The sequence below is a fragment of the Cenococcum geophilum genome (assembly GCF_001692895.1).
Source record: "Cenococcum geophilum 1.58 unplaced genomic scaffold K441scaffold_32, whole genome shotgun sequence".
Lineage (NCBI taxonomy): Eukaryota > Fungi > Ascomycota > Dothideomycetes > Gloniales > Gloniaceae > Cenococcum > Cenococcum geophilum.
Genome location: NW_027137590.1, coordinates 4608 through 25788, shown reverse-complemented (window position 1 = coordinate 25788; position 21181 = coordinate 4608). Strand labels below are relative to the sequence as shown.

Sequence of the window (21181 nt, the reverse complement as noted above, 5' to 3'; positions counted from 1 at the left end):
CGCTCCCCTTCTTCTCCTTTCCTTTCTTTAGCTTTAGATTCTCGTTTATAGACAATCCAATCGTATAGGCTTGCGCGACCCTTTTACCGTACTTATATCTCAATTAACTAAGTCGCTAATACTTGCCATCTTAGAGGACCGGAAGAAGCTTATTTGGGCTCTTATAGCTTCTTACGCAAATAGGGCTTAGTTTGATAATTTTGTGCCAGGTAAAGAACGTAGTTTAATTATACTACTACAGTACGAGCTCCGTTCTACTTTATACTTAGAGAAAACTAATATAAAGTATTAGTGGTCCTCTTAGAGTTAGAAAGACCTTAACTATAAAAGGACTTTTAGAAGAGCTATAAAAGCCGCTTTATACGGTATGCCCTACTTATTTAAACTACTACTATTTACCTAACTCTTCTAGTTGTCTAGTGGGGACCTAGCCACCAACGTAAAGGAGGTTAAAATTTAGCTTTCTTGCGCTTTCCGGCTAGCTAGCAGTTAGAATGCTATACTTTTATTAGATAAAGCTAACGTATTTATAAAGCAACAATTATTAGATTATATAGGCAACAACCTAACTTCAATTTTTCTGCGGAAACTTAAATACTATAAAGGAATTATAATCCTCACTACTAATTATATAAAAGACTTTAATAACGCAATATAAAGTAGAATACGTATAGCCATAAAATACCCTCCCTTAGGCGCTAATACGAGATAGGGCCTTTAGGCCAGTTTCCTAACAAAGGCAGTTACCAGTGGGGTAAGATTTAGTTATAAAGAGCTTAAGGAATTAGCACGACGGGAGCTTAACGGCCGATAGGTAGGAATACTAAAGTCCTAGCAGAGAATTTTTATGCTAAATTATTTATATTTCACAGATTAAAAATGCCGTAGGAGCAGCCCTTGCCTTAGCGCACAAGGAAAAAAAATCGTTGTCCTATTGGTATTTAGAAACAGTTCTGCAACTAGGTAATGAGTTTAACTATAACTACAAGAGTCTAGGCCAAGTTGGCAATTTAAACGCTTACTACTAAGTATTTCCCACTTTTTAAAACTTCTAGGCGGCTGCGATTTTAGATATAGATACAGTTGGGTAGTTATATATTAAATCCCTAGTTATGGGCCCGGGTTCCAACAAATATAACTAAATAACTTAAAGTACCTACTGCCCTCCTAAAACCTTAATTACGGGTAGCTAGTGCGTAAATAACTCCCATTCCTATACGGGATATAAGCCTATATACTTCCTTACTCCTATAATAATAAGGCCTACGCGGTAGGCTATAATATAGGCGAATTTAGGAATAAGAGAACGGGAGCCGCAGGGTATTGGTTCCCGTAGAGGAGTAAAAGACGTAGATATTAGTTCCCGTAAGGAACTAAAAGCTATAAAGGGACGGAGGACGGCGGTAACGATTCCTGTAAAGGGCTAAAAGCTATAAGAGATTAGTTTCCGTAAGGGAGTAGAAGTTATTACTACTAATTCTTAAAAAGCCGTATAGGAATAGAAGTTATAGGGTATAGTTCTTACAGGGCAGTAGAAGATATAGTTACTATATATAGGAACGGAATTTATAGGGGATTTGTTTCCGTAGGGGAGTGGAAAAGGGGCTAACAGTTTTTATAAGGGAGTAAAAGCCGTATAAGAATGCAAGCCGTAGGGGATTAGTTCCTATAGGGCGGTAAAACACGTAGGCATTAGCGCCTAGAGGGTATTTATTAGAGTAAGGGATTTATTAGGGTAGGGGATTTGTTAGAGTAAGGGATTCGTTAGCGTAAGGAATTTATTGGCGCAGGGGATTTATTGGAGTAGGGGACTAGATCCCATAGGGGATTTATTAGAGTAGGGGACTGGTTCCTATAGGGCGGCAAAACACGTAGGCGTTAACTCCCATAGGGGATTTGTTTAAGTAGGGGACTTATTTAAGTAGGGGATTAGTTAAAGGAAGGAATTAATTCTTCTACGGCCTCTATTTAGGTGGCAAAAGGCGGCTTCTAATAGGCTAGGGAGTAGATTATATGTTTTATAGAAATATAAAGCCTATATAGGATAGTAGGGTATAGGGACCTAATAATCTGGCGGAAGATTGGGTTATCCGCTTTCCTGGGTTTATTTAGCCTACCCTACGCTATTTTATATGCGTTTTGACCAAGACTACTACCTAGCCTTAGCCGCCTAAATCTCTGCAAACTTTTAACTTATATGGTAGAAGAGTATAGGGCAATAAAATGTTATTCTATCTACTCTGCTAGTACCTTTAGATCCTTTTATACTTGCTAAAGTATTATCTTTATCCTAGAATATAGCTCCGGATTATCCTTCTCCTACCTTTTACTATTTAGAAACACTACTTTCTAGAGTCTATTAACCTAAGGTTTTAATAACTAGTAGTACAATATAAAGTACTCCTCCGCTATTTTAATAAAATCCCCTTTATAGGCTATGCACCCCTTTTTTAACTCTACTAGCTCTTTAGTGTCTATATAATTCTACTTCTTAAACCTTAAGATAGGCTTACGCTCCTTATTTAGACCCTCGTAATAAATGCACATCTAGAAAAGCACCTAGAAGAACGACTTTAGATTATGCCTAAAGGAATATATCTCGCCTAGGAGCACTCCAATCGCCATAAACGCTCTTATATTAGTCTTACCCCGCGCTCCTAAAGGCCCTTCCTGCTGCTCTTTAATTACAAGATTAAAGTTAATTAAGAATGCCGGCCAAAAAGGATTGTTGTCTTCCTCGTTTATCATTAGGTTTCCTATTAAAACGTTATATTAGATAACGCCGGCCCGTATATATAAAGACTTGTATCCTTTAATATAACCCTCTAGTGTAATAAGTATTATAGCCTAAGAGCTTGCCTTATAAAGAGGCTTCCCGTAGTCACTAGTAATAACGCGTTAGTGCACGCGATTCTATATAATAGGGCGCTTAGTTAGAGAGGTTAAACACGGGCGCTTACTAGGTGGTAATAGGGCGCTGTAGCTAGAAGACCTCTTTCTACTAAAACTTTAACCTTTTCTTGTACTTCCTTATATTTTAGCCAGTTTTAGAGGCATTATTAAGCCTTCTAGCTTATAGTTTGTCGCTTTTATAATATCCAGCCCCTTGCGGATATTAAAGATATTATTATCCTGTCCACTTATATAAATAGTCTTATAGTAATAGTACCTAGCTACGTTAACCACTCCCTTCTCCAATATCTTATATAGCAGTTTGCCTTTTTCCTCGCGCTCTAGGTACTGCTACAAGTCTTTAATAATAAGGGGTATCTTAGGTATCCCCTTATAGTATACTTTCTAGCAAGTAGTTGCTTAACTAGCGATATAGCGTGCCCGCTTTATAAGTTCGTTAAAGATAAGACGCTTAGTCTAGTCGTTATATACAATTTCAATATACCATTTGCCGTCTAATATTAGAATAGTAGGGTTAAACCTAAGCTGCTCCTTATTTATTTAGAGAAATCCTAATATCGCCAAGGTAAATTATAGTCCGTCTTTATTAATATTAAATGGTAATAATGCGATGCCTCCTACCTGGTTATACTCCTATAACTATATAATAGATTTATAGAGAGTAAAGCCTAGGATAAAGCGACGACTGTTCTAAGCAGCGAATACTTCCCTTATATATTTCCCTAAATTAAACCATACTTTTGAGGCTATATTAATATTTAGATTACTCTTTAGCTCTCCTAGTATAAGTATATGCAACTAATGGCATTAGGAGCTTTTACTAGCTATTAGATTATCTACAAAGCCGATATCTAGCTTTTGGTCGGCCGTAGATCCTTATAAGGACTGCTAAGTATACTTTACTAGTCTTTATTATGCCTTTAGAACAAACCTATGCTCCTTTACAAAGTCTAGAAATAATATAATTAGCTTATTAAACTACTTTAGAACTCTATGTTCTTTCGCGCCTTTAGGCCAGTTACGCCAACCGCCCTTAGCGTATAGTGGATTGTCCCCTTCCTTATATTTTTTAAAAACAGCGGCGCTTACCTCTTTAAGACCTTCCACTCCCCTAAAGAATGCTTTATATAAGCTAGGAATCCCCATATAAAGAGGGCCTAGCTCCTCCTTTAGAACATCATCCACGTATTTCCTATATTTAGACGAGTTAGCGAAGCTACTTATATTACGTTAATATGGGGTTTAAACGTAGAATAGTAGCGGTTAGGGGGGAGGCGTAGACTCTGTTATAACGGCATAGACCTTTTCCTAGATAACCTTATTAGGTTAAATCCGAAAGATCGCATTTAGAAGAGGCAGGAACTATTTAATATTAAAGTTATTGGAGTTAACTACTAAATTAAGTCTCAATAGATCACTAAGAAGGTTTTTATTGCTACCGTTAGATAGCAATAAATGAGAAGCGGAAAGGCTCTGCAGAGCTAGTATTAAATTAAGCAAAATATCCTTCAGTTCTGCGAGCGTTAGAGGAAACTTATAATAGGTATATTAACAATTACCTTTATTACCTATCTAGTGCAACGAGTCTAAAGAGCTAGAGATGTCTAGATCCTAATAAGCTAAGTTAAATAAATCGCGAAAGTTATTTAGTCCTTCTCTAATAGGTTTCGTTTTAATTATTTCTAATTGGGAGAGATTCGCCATTGCGAGTGAACACGCCGAGAGCTACGTCGGGAGGGCCGACGTGGTAGGTGAGTAGGCGGGTAGGCAGACGAGGAAGGGAGATGGCGGAGAAGTAAATAAGTGTAGGGAGGTCGAGGACACGTTGGTGGTGTCTTGAAATAAGGATATAAGGAAGAAAAGTGTGAGGAAGGAAGCAAGGTGCGAGCGGAACGCGAGGATTGAAGATTAGGCGCGGAAAAGTCAAGCCGATCCGACGTGGCTCAGACTGAGGCCTTGCGGGGCTTAGTCAAATGCTGAGCCACGATGACCCCAAGTGCGGGACACTGGTCGTGTAGGCTAAACCGCAGTGCGTATGTGGGATTCCAGTATTATTGGAAAGCTGTAGGCAGCATTTTTTAGTCTATAACTAATCGTAATTATTAGCTTTAGTTTGTTCCGCGACACATAAGGCTCAAATAGAGCGAGGCTCTAATGCAGTGATGCTGAAGGCGCCAGGCAAGGTGCAGTTAATTATTAGGTTAGTCGTGCACGCGCCTATGATCGATTACGTAGCTGATCCTAAAACGAGCTAAACCTTAACATGCCAAATACAGATACAGGCAACCTCTTTTCACAGCAGTTAATTGACCTGTTTCCCGAAAACTGGATCCCCGTTCCCAGAACCGGATTCAGTTTTTAGAATTGCGCCCTTTTTATAGTAGTTAATTAGCCTATGTCCTAAAACCGGAATCGGATCTAGTCTCCAGAATTAGATCTAGTTTTTGGGATCGCAATTAAGCTAGAACTGAAAATAATCCGATTGGCTTAATACTATATCTTTTTAGTCACGTTTAGTACGTCTAGGACCCGGAATTGGGATATAGCCTTTAGAATTAGAATACGGTTTTTAGGATCGGATCTAGTTCTTAAAACGAGATCTTGTTTTTAGTTAAAATTTAGGCTAATATTAAGGGGTAGATTCTATATTTATTCTTAACATTCCCACCTTATTAATATGCAATTTAGAGCTAACTTGTACCCTAATTACCCCATAAAACGCTAACAGGCTATTAATTATCTAGTACTACGGTAATGTGTTTAAAGTAAAGGTTACTACTAAGGTTAAAGCAAGCCATAAATGAGAATTTTTAAAAGTAAAAGGAGACCTTTTTATAAAAAGCTAATAGATTAAAGCGAGACTATGACGCAGATTGCTATATCCTAATACGGCGCAACGGTCGATTTTATACCTATACGTCCATAGATTAACCTTTATGGCCTCTAAACCTACAAGATCTAGTAAGTCCTCTTCTCTCTATTACTATATAGACTACTAACTACTTTAAAGGAAAAGTTCTATTCTGCACTAGTTAAGAAAACGCTAGCATATTTTAACTAGGTTAAAGAGGGTAGGCCGATAAAGGCTAATTCTAAGACATCCGGATTAAAAAGTAATAAGTCTTTTCTTTATAGAGGACTAAACGAGTTATAGGCCGGCTTAACTTACGCTGCTAAGTATATAAAGGTAGAGAACTATCGTGCAAGCTAGGTAATTGTTTACTAAGACTGGACTAGTACAATATAGGTTTAGGTAGGGCATCCTAAGGGATGTTTCTTCTTGGGATGGCCTAAAATTAACTATAGTAAAGACTCTTATAGAGATCTCTAGTAATTATTATAACTTAGCTAAGAGTTATATTATAATTAAAGTATCTATTTTCTAATTTATAAAAATAAAGCGATGTAAATACTAATTAAATAGTATGCTTTCTTGCGAAATCCGCAAGCGAAATACGTAAGCTAAACATCAACCATCTAGAGACGGTCACTAAAAACCAGCCAAAGGCATATCGCTGCAGGCACTCCGCGTTACTCCCTACTATTATAGGTAACTACCATTATGGGTACTCCCTAACATCATAGGTGCTCCCCGTTACCGTGGGCACTGCCACTTATAGGCACTCCCCTTTATCGCGGGTACTCCTCATTGTCGTAGGTGCTCCTCATTATTGTAGGTACTCCTCATTATCGTAGGTACTCCTCATTGTCGTAGGTACTCCTCACTATCAGGAGTACTCCCCATTGTGGATACTCCCTTCCATCATGGGTGTTCCCCGTAATCATAGGTACTCCTACTTATAGGTACTCACCAATATCGTGGGTACACCAAGTACTGGCTTTTTGCAGCTACTCGCTTTAGACTAGGGTTCATCGTCCGCTAAACTAAATTTGATTAAGTGTCGGGTGCCCCATTACGGGCACCCGAACCGGCCTTAGTTATCGGCAACGTGTCCTTTTTAAGAGACTTTCAAAGTGCACGCTACGAAAACGTATGTATGTATGTACACCACCCTGGCGCATCCGGTGGAAAGCGCGTGTTGATCACGCTAATATTCGCTAGATGTTACCGCACTGGGAGCTGACGTGCCCTTGCTCAGCCTTGCAGGTTTGCTCTTTATGCAAGTATGCGTTGGCACAATCTTGTCGATCCTCACCCAAACTTGCGGCAGCCACAGCCACATCCGGCTGGACAGCATCGATACTGGGCGCCTTCCTGCTCCCTGAATGCTTAAAGAGCCTCAGCTTTCTTTATAAAATCACTGTAACCATGTCTTAGCGTGCTCCTTGGGAAAATCCTCTGCGATCCTTGTGAGTGTTCAGTTAAAATCCTGTAAACTTGTTCGCCCAACTCTTGTTAATAATTGAAGAGGACCGCAGGTAATACCCTCCCGAAAGTCATTGGTTAGAGTCTACTAGCTAGCTCGTTAGTATGAGAGTACTAATTGTTTAACTTAGGCAATCATGTGTGTGGCTTCACGCAGCATCACGCGTGCGGCTGTGATGGTCATCGTACTTTCGCTTACTCGTATGGCTTGGCACCTCCGAGAGAGGTCCTTTCCCCACCTATGTTAGATCATAGTTCAGCTCACAACACATCATCAAACTATTTCTCCATCTCTGCACCTACATTTTCTATAATGAACACCCCCCCAATATTAAGCGGGCAGAGTCGATGCGTTATCTACTGTTCAAGAGCCAGGTTTAGTGAATACTCAGAAGACTGGCAACGCTCTCTTGTAAGGCCTCTAGTCGAGTCTGTAGGTGGCGATTATCACTCTGCTAGTGTCCTCGGCATAATCAAAGGGGAGAAAGTGTTTGTTGTCTTTGACTATAACAATCCGGAGCACCTCAGCACTTGTAAAGTGCTTGGATTCCGCGTAAAGCGAGCTCCAGCCTTTAAGCGCATTACTATCCCTGCGGATTATGTCCACTCGACAGTAAATAGATGGCTAGAGGAAAACAAGCGCTAGGGCATCTCATTTCCGCGACAAGGAGAGGTATGAGGATTTACTCGTATTTCGATTGTTACTAACGCTTAAAAGGTACGGAATAACAAAGGCATCAAGCCGCGGCGTCCCTCGCTTCCCACCCCTCTGAACGCTGGCGAATAACCATCACTTTGGTCCGTTCCGTATGAAAACGAGCAATTGTTTAGTAAAGGTGTTCGGGAGATACAAGAGCGACTGCAAAGCGGAACACGATGCTCCCGAGAGCGAACAAGGCAGTTTCAGGATGGCGATGGCTGAGAAGATGGAGAGGCAAACTGCGACGAGGGCAAAGACAACCTTATTCTCCAGCAGTTGCTCATTGCGCTAATGGAGGAGCTGAGATATTGAAAAGTGATCCCTTGGCCCGTACCCACCCGTTTCTCGACTCCAGGACCCTCCTCTCACCACAATCAGTCGGGCGTTCCTTTTCGTTTCCTTCTATTACCCTAAGAATCTCTTGGAGCATGTTGCGCTGAGAGCCTAAAACTCGCTGGGCGGATGAATCGCTGCTGATATCGCGTTGCGTTCTGATTCCCCTAAAATTTGGCCAGATACAGACAAGATCTTGTTGATTGACTGTAAGTCGGCAATCTGAATCGCATTTAGCGCGCACCGCCCGCCCAGGAAGTTTCTCTCAGCTCCGATTACTCGTGCCATAGCCTTAATGAGAGGAAGATGGACCAATTCGTTTTTCGTAAACCACACTGAGTGGCCTGGATCCGCTTTCTCAGTCTTGTAAATTTGGCAATGGGTATTTGCCCTGGATGTAGAGCCTCCACGCTTCTAACTATTGTAGAGGCATTTCGGCAACAGCTTTTTTCGCAGCATCTCTTTCCTGAATTGTGGACGCCGCGTAGTTTGTCACGAGAGCGACGCTTTGTCCACGACAAACAGCCTTCGCTCTTAGGTGCACTAGACGACTTTAGCTTACGTTTTGATCGTAAACGGTGATTGGCGGTTGCTGGAGTTATCTCAAGTTCAAGAAATAGACATCAAAGTGATTTAAATAATTTGGTTGAAAGACGATGCACAGAAATAGTGCACACTGTGATTTTAACGGCTGACGGAGGATGTGGGAGCTGGGTTATGCAGGTGATCCGCCCAGAAAATGATTAGATAAGTTGGTCTCCACAGGTGACTTTGTTCTGCCACCTTCCGCTTGCGCGCGCAAGCGCAGTGTCCGCCTACAGAAATAAACTCTAAAGGAGATTCCACCCATCCATGACTGCAAATTTCCGTTGATAGAGATATATCAAACCTTTGCTGACCGCTCGTCGGACAATTCTGATAGGCTCTGGCTCCTTACTCGCTTGTTCTTCGCGGTTGCTAGCCAGGACGCTTTCGTGCAGCTACGGAATTCCTGTCTCACCATTCGGGAGAGCACAAGCACAGTTATTCTTCCTTCCAGTAACACAGTATCCGCAAACATGGAGTCTCTGGATCAATTGGATGTCTCACTTACAGCTTTTGTTGTGAAGCGATTCCACCTAATTGGATTGGTGGAAGCTCGCATGCAGCCAGAGCAGACCAGACTTCGGCGGAATGAAGGAACTAGTTTTTGCAGCTGCTTGCTCCAGACTAGGGTTCATCGTCCGCTAAACCAAATTCAATTAAGTGTCGGGTGCCCCATTACGGGCACCCGAACCGGCCTTGCTATCGGCAACGTGTCCTTTTTAAGAGACTTTTAAATATGTCTGAGTGCACGCCACGAAAACGTATGTATGTATGTATGTATATTCTAATGGCCATGCACTATCTAGGGTATAGGCCGTTACGGAGCGCTAGCTGAATACTTCCTGCCACCAACATACTTGCTCTAGTTTAGAAGCCAACTATTCTATAAGAACTATATATCTATTACTCAACACCATGCTCAACCAAGGAAAGTTAGAAGAAAGTCGGAGTTCAGAGGCGAGCCCAAGTACGTAGTTTTCGACGCCTCGTGTCCGCGGGGCTGTTCCAGCGTCGTCGCTTCTTAATCGGCAACGCACTAGCGGAGGCACATGAGGTGGAGGCTCGCAGTGTAGTTGGTTAGGAGGTGTAGGTAGGAGAGGGAATCCTTAGGAGTATTCGCTCATTGAGATCGGCTTGTTGTTCGCTTGGGTGTAAACGTCCTACTTGCGCCTCCTTCGCAAAATGGATCGTAGCTTTGACCGCGCTAATGTCTAGGAAACGCCACCTCGACGTATGTATGTATGTATATATGTATATTCTATTATAGCCATGCACTAACTAGGGTATAGGCCGTTACAGAGCGCTAACTAAATACTTCCTGCCCTTAGCATATATGCTCTAGTTTAGAAGCCAACTATAAGAACCATATATCCATTACCTAATACTATACTTAACTAAGGAAATAAAGGAAAGAAATGCGTTACTATTAGAAAAAAGGTCGGAGTTTAGAGGCGAGCCTAAGTAAGTAGTTTTCGACGCCTCGTGTCCGCAGGGCTATTCCAGCGTTGTGCGCTTCTTAATCGGCGACGTACTAGTAGAGGCACATATAGAGGAGGCTCGCGGTATATTCGGTTAGATAATTAAAGGAGGAATTCTTAAGAGTCTTTACTTATTAACGTTAGCTTCTATACTCTTTATATCTTATACGCTTAAGTATAAACGTCCAGTTTTCTTTACAAATTTAATCGTAGCTTTAACTACGCTAATGTCTAGCTTCCAGCGCTTAATTAGGCCGTTAATATTCCTGCCTCCTTTTTATCTGCGTAAGTAGCCTCCTAATGCATATAATAGGTCCCTAAATCAATCTTTATACTACTCTCTTAGTTTAATCCTTTACTATACCCACCTCCTATAAAAGAAAAGGAAGTGCTATATTAATTCTATAAGCCCGTAATTATATAACGCCGTCTCTAATACATTAATTTTATAGAGATATTCCTTTAGAAATAACTTACTAGTCTATAGCTGTGTAAAGATAGTAGCTTCTAAGCTAATTAGCTATTAGTATAATCCTACAGCCTTTCTAAGGTAGAGTACTGCGTTAATCTTCCTTATAAACTTACCTATATTAGATCTTCCTACTAGAAGCGGTCCTATTATTATCTTAGCTCTTTTTAAGGCTTGCGTTATAAGGTACCATAGAAGGCCGTCTCTCTATAGTGGCTCCTCACTCTCTAGTCTCGTCGCTGCTTTAGCAAGCTTATTAGCCTTCTCATTTCTGTTACAGACGCTTTAAGTACAATGTTACGACTACTTGGAGAAGAGACGGAAGAAGCTAGTTAGTTAATTTAGGCACGGTCCGGAATGGAGCCGATAGAACCATATGACGAGGAATGGTAACCGAGGTTATATAATATGCTATGTATTAAACAAGAGGAACGAGAGGAACTTATATACCTTATATATAAGACGTATATTATATATAAGAAGGATTTTATAGGAGTACGGTTATATATTTAAGGACCCTTAGTCCCTACCTAGATAGTTCCTTCCTTATAGTAATTCTTAGAATATAATTAGAGTTAATCTATTAGGCAACCACTCCACCAGTTATTATTACGTTATTAACTTTTATATTTGCATTTCCTATACACCTAGCCTATTAACAAGTTTATTATAGTTCTTACTATAAGGTTCCGTTACACAATCACTACCTAGTTATAGTATTAATATAAGAAGTCGAACAACATACCACCAAAAGTAGCCACTATAATGCCATTAACGGCAGCAACTACTTTAGGGACAGGAGGTAATACTAGTATGGCGGATACTAACTTATAGCAACCTATAACGGTCGGATAGCTATAGGAAATAGTTAACTAGCTAACGGCTAATAATATAGTGTTAGAAGAAAGACTTAATAGGATAGGAGCAGTAAAGATTAAGCTACTATTAATTAAGAGATTTATAGGAGAGAGGTTAAAGCTTAAAGGATTCCTTATGTAGATGTACTTTAAGGTCTTATAAGAGGGAGTAAAGTTACCTACACCTGTAGATCGGATAGCCTACACAGGACTATTCTTGTTAGGAAAAGCACTTAAGTGGTTTAAATCTTACCTTATAGAGATATAGGTAAACGGAATGACGACCACTAACTAAAACGTGTAATTTATATTCTTAAGTTAGGAAGGATTTGTAGAATAACTTACGCAGATATTTAGAGACCTAGAAGAAATAATTATAGTAAAAAGAAAACTCTAGAACCTTATATAACGAACTTTAGCAATTAAGTATATAATATAGTTCCAGACACTAGCAATATAAGTAGAGTGGAATAATAGGGCGCTTATGGCATAGTATAAACAGGGACTTAAGGCTAAAATCTAGGACGTAATTATCCTAATAGAAGATATGGATACCCTAAGGGAACTAATAGATTAGGCGATTAATATTAACAATTAGATCTACTAAAGGGAATAGGCTAAGAGAGGCTAGGATAGAGTTCTATAGTTATATAAGGCGCAGAATACGCAATAATAAAAGCTAAGTTAGAAACTATAGTATGGCGCAAAGCTAATAAACCTAAGTAGTACTAAAGAAGCCTATAAGAGATGGAGTAAACTATAGAAACCTAAAGGATAAGAATTAAGTAATTAAAGGTCTAAGGAGCAGAGGCTGAATTAGGGATCTTAACAGTAGAAGACATTTAGGCGGACTCTATAATAAGAGAAATGGTTTAAAGAAGGAGCTTGCATAAATTGCGGAAAATAGGGTTATTACGTTAAAAACTGTAAAAGTAGGTAGAGTTACTATATAGTAAAGGGCATAAGACTAGCAGACGACATATATATATAAAGGGACAATAATATACTACGAGGAACAAAAGAATGTTTAATTAGAAGTTTTGCGTTTTATTATAATAATATATGCCAAATTTATAAGGACGCTAAGTACGGCGTAAGCTATTAGCTATAAGAGCTAGCACCTATAGAATATAGAGGAACTAACGAACTAGTTCGCAGATTGGATATTAAGGATAATAAATTTAACTTAGGCAAAACATTCCGTAATAATGAGGCAATAAGGGCCGCTTACTAGGAGTAAGTAGACCTCGGAGATATTATACTAGAGGTAGAGGATAATTCTATTATAAAATAAGGAACATTAGTAGGGATTAAAACCCCACTAGATATAATGTCTATCGCTTTATAAAACGCAAGAGAAGTAGAATAGTAAACTACTTTAGCACTTAATAAAGGCAAAAGGCCAAAGGCTTAAGATTCTTAAGATAAGATAAAAGACGACTAAGATTCTTAAGACGAGATAAGGTAAGCTTAAGGACCTATAATGGACAGAAACCAATGGAGTAGAGCAGCGGCTTAGTTTAAAGATATATAAATAAGCTTAGGACAAGAATTCCCAACAGTACAAGATTCTTAAGACGAGATAAGTGAGATCTAGGACTCTTAAGATAAGATAAGGATACTAGTTAAGCCTAGTTAGACTAAGGTAGGGGCTAAGCTTAAGTTAAAAGCAAGCTCGGGATTAAAGAACCTAAGGGGTTAAGAATTTGGGGTATAAATTAGGACACCTACAGATAAGAGGCTAGGAGCTTCTTTATAAATTAGAGAATCTGCGGCATAAACAGCAATTAGACTAGGAGACGAATATATAGACCTAGAGGATTTACTAGTTAAATAAAGTGTTTAGACTGAAAATTAAAAAGCCGATATTAGGATTAAGAAGCAAGACGACTTTAAGGATTAGAGCATAAGGCGTAAACTAAAAGAAACTATAGAAGAGTTTAGGTAAAGAATTATCATATAGTAAGAATAGAAACTAGATAAGAGATCTAGTATATTGGGACATATAAAGGATAGAGCACTAATATAAAGAATCACTAATAGGCCGAGAGTAGGTATATTAAGAGCTAAGTAGCTTACTAAACTGGAATAAGAAGAGGATCTAGGGATTCCTACTAGGTTTAAGGAATAATATACTAAGGGCTATTATAACGTAGTAATGAAGAGATATTTCCTTATGGATAGACCGTATATACTTTAGCAGCTGTATTAAAAGTAGTATAGGCAAAGATATACTGACGAATAGGAAGATTTCTATATATAGTTAGATAAAAAAGTTATCTAGGACTACCTAATTATAGAAAAGGCCATAACGTATATTAAAGGAGCCTTAATTATAACGTTAAAGGATCTAAAGGAACGTTTAGAGGACTAAAGAAGCGAGAGACGTATCTTAGTACCCGTGAATAAAGTTATAACGTTTAGATTAGTATAATAAAGGTTTAAACTTAAGGATAAAGACGAGCTAAGAGTTAACCTAAAGTACCTAGTACACTACATAATATTATAAATTACGTGTGTGGACGATATATGCGAAATACATAAGAATCCAAAAGAAAAGAATCGGAAATACCCTATAAGGATGTACTGGATAACGGATAAGTAATAGTATAGGAATGCTAAATATATATATAGATAGCATCTAATAGAGGTCTAAGAGGAAGGAAGTTTAGTACTTTAACTAGGAAGATTCCTTATAGAAGAATACTTAGACGGACGATAGTGGTGGGAATGCCTAAAAAATATGTGTCTATAGTATATTAAAGATAAAAAGCGAACTAGGCATTAGCTAAAGAGCGAGCTAAGTANANNAGGATTAAGTAGCTAANAGTTAGGAAAAGTAGAGGCCTATGGGACTAGAGGGAGCCAGTAGTAGAGCCTTAGACCCTTAAAAGAATTTAAGGACAACACCTAAATTTACGAATTAATTAGTAAGATTAGCAGTTTAAAGCGCTAATAGATAGTAGAGTAACGCGAAACTATATCTTACTAGCANTAGTTAAGANAATNGGACTACNTTATAGATAAAAGGAGCAACCTTACCTATTAGTTATAATTTTAGGAGATCTAATAACCTATAGAGGAGGGATTATTAATCTTAAAATAGGACCTATTTAGATAACTATTAAAGAAAGATAAATCGAGATATCTTTTAATATCCTACTATTGGGATAGGACAAGGCAGTATTAGGCATACCTTAGTTATAGGAATATAATCTAAGGATTAATTAGATTATAGGTTAGGTCGATATTAGAGATACTTAACGCTATAAGATGTAATAATAAGCTAAGTTAGTATAGTACTAAGTAGGAGTAACCTATAAAGAAATAGAAAAAGGACTAAGCTATATACTAAAAAGATACTATAAGTACGGTAAGAAACTATGGTTACCGGAAAGTAAAAAGCTATTAAAATATATAGTATGGGACTATAAAATAGAGTTAGAACCAGAAATAAGTCCAAAGTTCTTTCTAATCTATAAGCTTATTAAAGAAGAAGGTAGAGCGTTAAAAGAGTTTATCTAGGAAAATCTATAAAAAGGATATATTAGACCATCGCAGTTATTAGCGGGTTATCCAGTACTATTTATACTAAAGAAAAATGGCAAACTAAGGCTATATATCGACTATAGATAGTTAAATAGCATTACTAGGAAGGATAGGTATTCTTTACCCTTAATTAGCGAAATCTAAGACAGGATAGGTAATACGCAAATCTTTACGAAGATAGATCTAAGATAGGCGTATTATTAGATTAGGATTAAGGAAGGTAATAAATAAAAGGCAGCCTTTAGGTTAAAGGAAGGACTATACGAACTATTAGTTATATAATTTAGGCTTATAAACGCACCAGTAACGTTCTAAAAGCGTATTAATAATGTGTTAGGAGAATACTTAAATGAATTTATTATGGTATATCTCGACGATATTATTATCTACTTAATAACTAAGGAAGAATATAGGGAACACGTTAAATAGGTCTTAAAGAGACTATAAGAAGAACAGATGCTAGTAGTAATTAAAAAATACAAGTTCTTTACTAGAAAGACCGATTTCGTTGGATTTATTATTAAACTAGGCTAACTTAGCATAGATCTAAAGAAGATTAAGGCTATAGTGAATTGGCAGGAACTAGAGAATATTATATAGTTAAGATCGTTCCTAAGGTTTTATAATTACTACAGAAGGTTTATAGCGTAGTGGTTAAAGAACATTAAGCTATTTACGCGGTTAATAAAGAAAGGAGAACTATAGGTATAGGGAGAGGAGTAAAGAGAACTCTTTAAGAAAGTTAAAGAGTTATTTACCTAGGAGCCAGTTCTTAAGATCTATTAACTAGGACTAGAGATAGTTGTAAAAATAAATGCATTAGACTATATACTAGGGGCGTGCTTTATATAAAGGCATTAAGATAGATAGCACCTAGTGGCATACTATAGTCGGAAGATAATACCACCGGAGTTAAACTATAACATCTATAACAAGGAGTTATTAGGTATAGTTATAGCATTAAAGGAATAGAGAGCATTCTTATAAGGCATAGAGAAACTATTTATGGTTAAGATAGATTATAAGAACCTAATAGGATTCCTAACGACGAAGGAACTTAATTAAAGATAGGTTAGATGGGTAGAGATGCTTACGGAATACTATTTTAAGATTTAGTATATTAAAGGTATAGACAATACGCAGGCAGATGCTCTAAGCCGTAAAGCTAAACTATAAAATAAGGAAAAGCTATTAGGGGCTTTATTGCGAAAAGATATAGACAGATTAATTAGGTACAATTATCCGAAAATCGTAGTAACTTAAGAAGACGATAAACTAGAGAAAGTCTACAAGACACCAGAAAGCTTTTAGGTATAAAGAATTCTAAAAGTATAGCTAGAAGATCTACAGACGAATATATACAAAAATTAAGAAGTAAAGTATATCCTAAGAAGTATAGCAGAGTAGTTTATGGAGGACTTTTATAAGGGACTAACCTAAGGACACAATAGAGCTATAGGCTTAGTGTTAAGACTCTAAAAGGAGTATATTATTAATAGAATCTAGAGGATAGCTAAAAAGGTTATAAAGGAATATTTAGATTACTAAAGGAATAAACCGATAAGGTATAAGCTATATAGAGGGCTATAACCTATTAAAATACTAGAGAGACTATAGGAGGTTATATTATAGGACTTTATTATTAAGTTGCCAAGATTAAAAGATCCTATTACTGGATAAGATTATAACGTGATCTTAGTAATAGTAGATAAGCTTACAAAGTGGGGATACTTTATAGCATGTATAGAAGAAATCTTAGCGAAAGATGTCGCTAGAATCTATGTTAAAGAAGTATTTATAAGATATAGAGTACTAAGTAAGATTATATCGGATAGAGATTTAAGATTTATAGCAGTATTTTAGGAAGTATTCTTAGCGAAGTAAGGAGTTTAAGTAGTAACTTCTACCGTATATTATCCGCAGACAGACGGTTAAACGGAAAGGTTAAATTAGACGCTAGAGCAGTACCTAAGATATTATATTAATTATATATAGAATAATTAGGTATCGCTATTACTAATTATATAGTTCGCATATAATGTAACACCTTAAGAAGGAATAGGCATATTACTATTTAAGGCAAATTATGGATACGAACTAAGAATATCGTTGTTACTATAGTAAGTAAAGAAAATAAGTAGTACAGCTAAAGAGAGAATAAAGACATTAATAAATCTTTATATAGACCTTATAGAATTAGTAAAGAAAGTATAAAAGAGAATAAAAAGGTACTATAATGCTAAGAGATCTAAGGGACTAGATCTTAAGGAGGGAGATAAAGTATGGCTACTATATAAAAATTTCAAAAGTTAACGACTAAGTAAGAAATTGGACTATGTTAGACTAGGACCTTTTGAAATTATATAAAGGATTTCACTAGTTACATTTAAGTTAAACCTACTAGCTAAGATAAAGATCTACCCTATATAGTATATCGCAATGCTAGAGCTAGTATATAGGAATATTAAGCCACCGGTCTATGAAGCAGACACGTATAGAGGATAAAAAGAAGATAAATAGTAAGTATCGAAGATCGTTAATTATAAGGACATTAATAACGAAATATGGTATAAGGTTAAGTAGATAGGCTACACTAAGACTACTTAGAAGCTACTAGAGAATTTAAAGAATGCTATAGGAAAGGTATAGGAGTATTAAAAGAGATTAGGTTAGGCAGCATTAATAAAGAAGGATTGCTAAAGAATGAGTTACCTAAGGGGGACCTAAGAAGAGTAGTTGCCGAACTACTTAGATCTATTTCCTTCTCTATTAGAGGAGAATCCATTCTTTTATTACCTAGTTCCTATAAACCTTATTCTATAAGTTTCTACTCCTTAAAATAAACCTTTTTATAAACCTTCTTAAGACAAAGTAGATAAGTAGACGCCGCAATTTAAGCATCTAAAGCCTTCTATTTAGCATTATAAGAACGTTCTAACTTAGTAAAGGCTTATAACAGTTTACTATCTAGCTGCGTAGTAGTAGATTAAATATAAGACCCTAAGATAAATTAATTAGGGAACTAGACAACTATTAAGAGTAATAGGTCGCGTATATTTAGTATTAGAAGTAGAGCAAATATTATAGGACGAATAAATATTTGCTTTAGTACACTTTAAGCAAGAGGACGGTTATTGCGAAGATGGGTTTGCTAATATAATATAAACTAACCCCTCTTTTAAACAACAAGAATACGGAGACGGCATAATCTTACTAAGAGATAATATTACAGCAATAGTGCGAGCACGACGTTGGGCGTATAAAGAAGAAATTGCTTTAGGTATAATAAGCAATAATATTAACTAAATTAATTAAACAGATATTATACCTCTAGTAAACAACTTAGAGATGTTTTAAATCTTTAAGGACAAAGATAAAGAGGAGGGAGATGGTGTTACGGACGCTTTAAGTATGATATTATAACTACTTAGAGAAGAGACGGAAGAAGCTAGTTAGTTAATTTAGGTACGGTCTAAAATGGAGCCGATAGAACTATATAACGAGGAATAGTAACTAAGGTTATATAATATGCTACGTATTAAACAAAAGGAATAAGAGGAACTTACGTACCTTATATATAAGACGTATATTATATATAAGAAGGATTTTATAGGAGTACGGTTATATATTTAAGGACCCTTAATCCCTACCTAGATAGTTCCTTCCTTATAGTAATTCTTAGAATATAATTGGAGTTAATCTATTAGGCAACCACTCCACCAGTTATTATTACGTTGTTAACTTTTATACTTACATTTCCTATACACCTAGCCTATTAACGAGCCTATTGTAGTTCTTGCTATAAGGTTCCGTTATAATTTCCTATAAATCCTAAGTGGCCTAGAATCTAGTATAGCGTAACATTATTTAGTTAAAGCTTCTTTAAGATATCTATAACTACTTCCTAGCAGGCTCTAGCCTTCTAGCTCTATACTAATAGTAACGCTAATTATAAGTTAGAGAATATTCTTATACTAGAAGCAGGTATTAGAAAACCTACTTAGTTAATAGCCGTATATATAGGGTTTTATGGCTAGTTAGCTGCCTTACTAATTACTAGAAGCTCTATAAGGTAAGTATTGGCTTAATTAGAGCTCGCCACCATTTTTAAAAGCATTATTTTAGATAGTGTAGCATATATACTAATTCCTGCCCTACTATTATAAACTAATATATTAACGTATATATTAACCTGTCCTAGCTTATAGTCTTTAATAATAGCTTAAGTATACTTTTTATCCTTATATATTACCATATTAGGCTTAGCTACCTACGGCGGGCATATATACGGTTTAACCTCTAGCACCCTATTTACCTAGACATCCTTATATATCTCTGCTGTCCTCTAAAGTAGTAACTAGTGCCGTCTATAGAGCCTCTGTCTTTAAATTATCTAATAAAGATATAATTTGCCTAGTTTATAGATTAATACCTAGAACGCAATAGCCTGGTTACATAGCCTTTACTTAAGAGGGAGTAAGCTAGCTTCTACCTTCGCTATTAGTAGAGTAACGGTGCGGAACCCCCTAATAATAGCTTATGCCGTAATCCTTTACGCCTACTAGAGGAGCTATATTAACTCTTATATCGTAAGCGGGTACTATATTAGCGACGTATAGTTTGCTACTAGTAGGACCGAGCTCTTAGCTAGCTACTTAACGCTCTTAGACTATAGTCCCTTTAATCTACGCAACGCTAGCGCTACCTTAGTAGCTTTACCTGCCTTATCTACTAGGTATACCTTAAACCTTAGCTCCTTATCGAGAATCACCCTAAGGATTTTAATATCCTATATTGGGGGGATTCCTTTTCCTTTAAATTAGAGCAGCGTGGTAGTATCCCTACCCGCTTCTTTATATCTAGTAAGGTAGATAAATAACGTTTTCTTCGCTTTAAATTAAGCTCTACTAGTCCTCTCCTATTTCTCGAGTATCGGTATAATCTCGCCCTAGATAATCTACGTGTTTTCCTCCGCCGTAGGGCCTATAACCTATACTAAGTAGTTGTTAACGAAGGCTATAGAGCTACTATTTCTAGGTACGCTTTACACAAGATCCGCGTTAAAGATAGGTAGTTATATATTAGCTAGTAGTGCTAGTAATATAGTAGAGTTCGACATACCTGCTTATCTAGGCCTCTACCCTAGTTTTCTAGTAGCTTTATTATATCTCTTAGACACCTTACACACCTTCTATGGTTAAGGCCCGGCTAAAACCTCTCCCGCCTGCGTAACTCCTATTTGCTCCTTAAGTATATCTTACCGGCGTGCCGTTCTAGCAAAAGGTTCCGTCTATTAATATACCGACACACGTATCCGTTCTCTTAAGCCACGTAGTAGTCTCTCCGGCTAGGATGTAATCCTACCTACCTACTAGGTGCACTAGGGGTTAGAGCCTAGCTAAGGGGTAAGGTCCCTAGAGCTAGCAGTGGCTACTACGCACTACGCCCCGCGGGAGGCTAGTAGTAGTATAGGGGCGCAACACCCTATACTACTGCCAGTTCCCGTTTCGCGTTGCCTATAAGAGTCTCCTCATAATAGGCCGACCGTGTCTTATAGGAGGGGGCTATAGACCAGGTCCCGTGCCAGGCAACCTGCTCCCCCCTCTCCCACTAACCAAGCTTGTGTCCCCCCTTTCCTATAAGCTGGCCTGTGTCTCTAACTGTCGAGTCCTCGTCCGACTGGCCTGTGTTTCCCCTATAGCCTCCCCATATGTATATGCATCAGGTTGCGTGCACCACGCCTATTAAGACCCTCCTGTAAGTCACCTTTTGACGCCATGGGGCCGTCGAAGCTGGCCTGTGTTTCCGCTGCCTAGAGCTTTGCCCGTGTTTCCACCTCGTTGAGCCGTCTGGTCGCTGTCGCGTCGCCGTCGCGTCGCTGACGCGTCGCTGTCGCTGTCCAGGTCGCGCGCACCACGCCTATTAAGACCCTCTTCTGAGTCTCCTGGATGTACCGGATAGGCTCTCGTA

The 21181-nt window shown here is 37.8% G+C and overlaps 2 protein-coding genes across 2 annotated transcripts; both read left to right on the top strand.

The window, feature by feature from the left end:
* Positions 1-493: 493 nt before the first annotated feature.
* On the top strand, positions 494-658 carry K441DRAFT_570288 (uncharacterized protein; the record flags this gene model as incomplete). The annotated part of the gene is made up of 1 exon (XM_067643911.1): positions 494-658. A coding segment is annotated over one exon (165 nt), but the record flags the coding sequence as incomplete, so codon positions are not given.
* A 7343-nt stretch (positions 659-8001) lies between these two features.
* Positions 8002-8516, top strand: K441DRAFT_178931 (uncharacterized protein). The gene has a single exon (XM_067640358.1). The coding sequence runs from the start codon at positions 8117-8119 to the stop codon at positions 8378-8380; it is 264 nt and encodes an 87-aa protein (XP_067501811.1). The 5' UTR covers positions 8002-8116; the 3' UTR covers positions 8381-8516.
* Positions 8517-21181: the final 12665 nt, after the last annotated feature.